At 40.9% G+C, this 4,404-nt stretch overlaps 2 protein-coding genes across 2 annotated transcripts; both read left to right on the top strand.

Annotated features, from left to right (window-relative positions):
* Nucleotides 1-550: 550 nt before the first annotated feature.
* On the top strand, nucleotides 551-1,719 carry LOC135537755 (gastrula zinc finger protein XlCGF17.1-like; the record flags this gene model as incomplete). Its single annotated transcript, XM_064963773.1, has 2 exons — nucleotides 551-618; nucleotides 743-1,719. Coding segments are annotated over 2 exons (1,045 nt in total), but the record flags the coding sequence as incomplete, so codon positions are not given.
* Nucleotides 1,720-1,721: 2 nt separating this feature from the next.
* On the top strand, nucleotides 1,722-3,407 carry LOC135537754 (oocyte zinc finger protein XlCOF6-like; the record flags this gene model as incomplete). Its single annotated transcript, XM_064963772.1, has 1 exon — nucleotides 1,722-3,407. A coding segment is annotated over one exon (807 nt), but the record flags the coding sequence as incomplete, so codon positions are not given.
* Nucleotides 3,408-4,404: the final 997 nt, after the last annotated feature.

The following is a 4,404-nucleotide window of genomic DNA, read 5'->3' as shown; positions in this document are numbered from 1 at the left end:
GGATCTCGACGGCGGAGTGAAAAGGGTCCGGAGCCGCTGGGTCCATTCGTGGTCTGATTCTTCTGTTATGTACTTGAGTGAAGACCCAAAAGCGGTTTTAACAGAAAACAGAGTTCTTTAATGAAAAACAGGAATGGCATAAATCCTCTTCCAACGTTGTCAATGGAACAAAAAGAACGTTAGTATAATGCAGGATGCACCTGCCAGGCAGACTCCGACAGGATAGGACAAGGTGGAAGCAAACGAGACGACAGCTTGCTTCTGGCATCAAAAACACAAACAAGAATCAGACACTGAAAGTAGCAGGAACAGAGAGAGAAATAGAGACCAAATCAGAGGGGGAAGAGAGAACAGGTGGGAAAGAGTGAATGAGCTAGTTAGGGGAGATGTAGAACAGCTGAAGAATGAGAGACAGAGAAGGTAACCTAAAAAGACCAGCAGAGAGAGACAGAGTGAAGAGAAAGGACAGGAACAGACATAACAAGACATGACAGGCTGGATTTACAAGATGTTTATCTTTAAAATTGTGTTAAATACTTGAATGTTTGAGGAATTTTAATTATGGGATTTCTGTTGTTTTGAATTTGGCGCCCTGCAATTTCACCGGCTGTTGTCGAGGTGGGACGCTAGCAGACAGGTTAAGCACTTTGTGACAACTACTGATGTAAAAAGGGATTCATAAAATACATTTGGTTAACATTTATATCACACTAACAGACTGCTTTTTCTGATGTTCACACAGGAGACCATGTTGAGACATTCTCAACATCCAGAGAGCAACAGCAGGAAAATCAGAGAGCTAAGAGGTCACATCACTGCCCACATTGTGAAGAGATTTTCCCATTTCTATCAAAGCTAAAAACACACCAACGTATACACACAGGAGAGAAGCCTTACGTCTGCTCTGACTGTGGAAAATGCTTCAAAACATCAACTCAGCTAAAAGTTCACCGGAGAACACACACAGGAGAGAAGCCTTTCTTCTGCCCTGACTGTGGAACTAGTTTCTCTCAACTTTCCCACTTAAAATCACATGAACGTATACATACAGGGGAGAAGCCATACTCCTGCTCTGACTGTGGAAAATGTTTTAAAACATCAAATGAGCTAAAAGTTCACCAGAGAACACACACAGGAGAGAAGCCTTTCTTCTGCTCTGATTGTGGGGCGAGTTTCTCTCATCTGGGCACCTTAAAATCTCACCAACTTATACACACTGGAGAGAAGCCTTATGTCTGCTCTGACTGTGGAAATCTTTTTAAAACATCAACTGAGCTAAAAGTTCACCAGAAGACTCACACAGGAGAGAAGCCTTACGTCTGCTCTGACTGTGGGAAATGCTTCAAAACATCAACTGAGCTAATAGTTCATCAGCGAACACACACAGGAGAGAAGCCATATTACTGCTCTGACTGTGGAACTAGTTTCTCTAAATTTTCACACTTAAAAACACATAAACGTATACATACAGGAGAGAAGCCTTTCTTCTGCTCTGACTGTGGGGCGAGTTTCTCTCGTTTGGGCACCTTAAAAATACACCACCGTATACACACAGGAGTGAAGCCTTATTCCTGCTCTGACTGTGGAAAATGTTTAAAAAAATCAAATGAGCTAAACGTTCATCAGAGAACACACACAGGAGAGAAGCCTTTCATCTGCCCTGACTGTGGAACTAGTTTCTCTCAACTTTCCCACTTAAAATCACATGAACGTATACATACAGGGAGAAGCCATACTCCTGCTCTGACTGTGGAAAATGCTTAACAACATCAACTCATCTAAAAGTTCATCAGAGAACACACACAGGAGAGAAGCCTTATTACTGCTCTGACTGTGGAAAATGTTTTAAAACATCAAATGAGCTAAAGGTTCACCAGAGAACACACACAGGAGAGAAACCTTTCTTCTGCTCTGATTGTGGGGCGAGTTTCTCTCATCTGGGCACCTTAAAAACACACCAACTTATACACACCGGAGAGAAGCCTTACGTCTGCTCTGACTGTGGAAAACGTTTTAAAACATCAACTCAGCTAAAAGTTCACCAGAAGACTCATACAGGAGAGAAGCCTTACGTCTGCTCTGATTGTGGAAAATGCTTCAAAACATCAACTGAGCTAAAAGTTCATCAGAGAACACACACAGGAGAGAAGCCGTATTACTGCTCTGACTGTGGAACTAGTTTCTCTAAATCTTCCCACTTAAAAACACATGAACTTATACATACAGGAGAGAAGCCTTTCTTCTGCTCTGACTGTGGTGTGAGTTTCTCTCGTCTGGGCACCTTAAAAACACACCAACGTATACACACAGGAGAAAAGCCTTACGTCTGCTCTGACTGTGGAAAACGTTTTAAAACATCAACTCAGCTAAAAGTTCATCAGAGAACACACACAGGAGAGAAGCTTTTCTTCTGCCCTGACTGTGGAACTAGTTTCTCTCAACTTTCCCACTTAAAGACACATGAACATATACATACAGGGGAGAAGCCGTACTCCTGCTCTGACTGTGGAAAATGTTTTAAAACATAAAATGAGCTAAAGGTTCAACAGAGAACACATATAGGAGAAAAGCCTTACTCCTGTTCTGACTGTGGGGTGAGTTTCTCTCAACTGGATCCCTTAAAAACACCAACATATACGTGCTCTGCTCTGTCTGTGTAAAATGCTTCAAAACAGCAACGGAGCTAATCGTTCATCAGAGAACACACTCATGAGAGAAGCCTGCTTACGTCTTCTCTGACTTTTGGGTGAGTTTCTCTCACCATAGCAATTTAACACACCAATGAAGTCACACAGGAGAGAAGTCTTACTCCTGCTCTGTGGAAGGGTGGGCGTGTAACTCAGACTTCTAGCCAAAGGCTGCTGTGTTTAGAATCTCATCAAGGAGGACTGTAGCATTTTAGCTCATCAGCAACTTTGCAACTTCTTACTACTTTTTACCTATGTCAGCATGTTAACTTAGCATGCAGCTACTAAGCATGTTAGCTAACCTTTCCCTAAACCCATTTAACTCTACCTTAAACCCCTCACCCCTAACCAAGCTAACGTTAGCAACAACAAATTGGAATTCGTAACATATCATACATATTACAAGTTCATAACATATTGTATGAATAACAATGCGTAAAATAACATACGAATTGTAATTCTTAAGATACGATACATCCTACAAGTCGTATTATACTAAGCAACAATCTAAACGCAACAATTTCAAAGATTTACAGTTTGTATAAGGAAATCAGTCAATTAAAATAAATGAGTCCTTAATCTATGGATTTCACATGACTGGGTAGGGGCTCAGGCATGGGTGGAACTTGGGAGGACATAGCCCCACTTGGGAGCCAGGCCCAGCCAATCAGCATGAGTTTTTCCACACAAAAGGTCTTGATTACAGACATAAATACTACTCAGCCCCTCCCAGACAATCCTGCAGGTGAAGAGGTCCTGGGCTGCCATGCTTACATGTGATCTGCAGTTGTGAGGCCGGATGGATGTACTGCCAAATTCTCTAAAAGGACGTGAGAGAGGTGGCTTATGGTAGAGATATAAATATTGAGTTCTCTGGCAACATCTATGGTGGACATTCCTGCAGTCATCATGAGAATTGCATGTTCCCTAAACTTGAGACATCTGTGACATTGTGTTGTGGGGCCTTTTATTGTCCCCAGCACAAGGTAAACCTGTGTAATGATAATGCTGTTTTATCAGCGTCTTGATATGCCACACCTGTCAGGTGGATGGAACATTACTGGATTTTTTTATTTCAGCTCATGAAACCAACACTTTACATGTTTAGTTTATATTTTAGTTCAGTTTATATTGGTAGTCCAATGTAATCGAACATACTACATGGAGTGGCACGGATGTGTTTTTGTATAATATAATACGTTTTGCTCTGACACCAGGTTGTCCCTCTGCAGTATTCTGTGGGAAGGAGCTAGTATACACTTTTTTTTATTGAACCTCTATTGAACGAGGTAAGTCAGTTAAGAACAAATTCTTATTTACAATGATGGCATAGGAACAGTGGGTTAACTACCTTGTTCAGAGTCAGAACAGATTTTTTTTCCTTGTCAGCTCGGGATTCGATCTAGTAACCTTTTGGTTACTGGCCCAATGCCAAACCACTCGGCAACCTTCCACCCCTAACATGTATCAGAAAGAGATGATCACTTTTCAACACAAGTTTTTTTTTTGGGGGGGGGGGTTGTTTTAAAGCTTTATTTAATGTTACACAGTTTATAAAATGAATTCATGTGTTTATTAATTGTCTTTAAAACTAGATGAGTTATTTTAGTTACTGATCATGTATGTATGAATGGTTCTTATGGTTGTATTCAGTTCTTCATATTAGATCTGACAGTATGAATGGTTCTTATGGTTGTATTCAGTTCTTCATATTAGA

The sequence above is a fragment of the Oncorhynchus masou genome, unplaced genomic scaffold, assembly GCF_036934945.1.
Source record: "Oncorhynchus masou masou isolate Uvic2021 unplaced genomic scaffold, UVic_Omas_1.1 unplaced_scaffold_8371, whole genome shotgun sequence".
Taxonomy (NCBI): Eukaryota; Metazoa; Chordata; class Actinopteri; order Salmoniformes; family Salmonidae; genus Oncorhynchus; species Oncorhynchus masou.
This window is presented reverse-complemented; position numbering and strand designations above follow the sequence as displayed.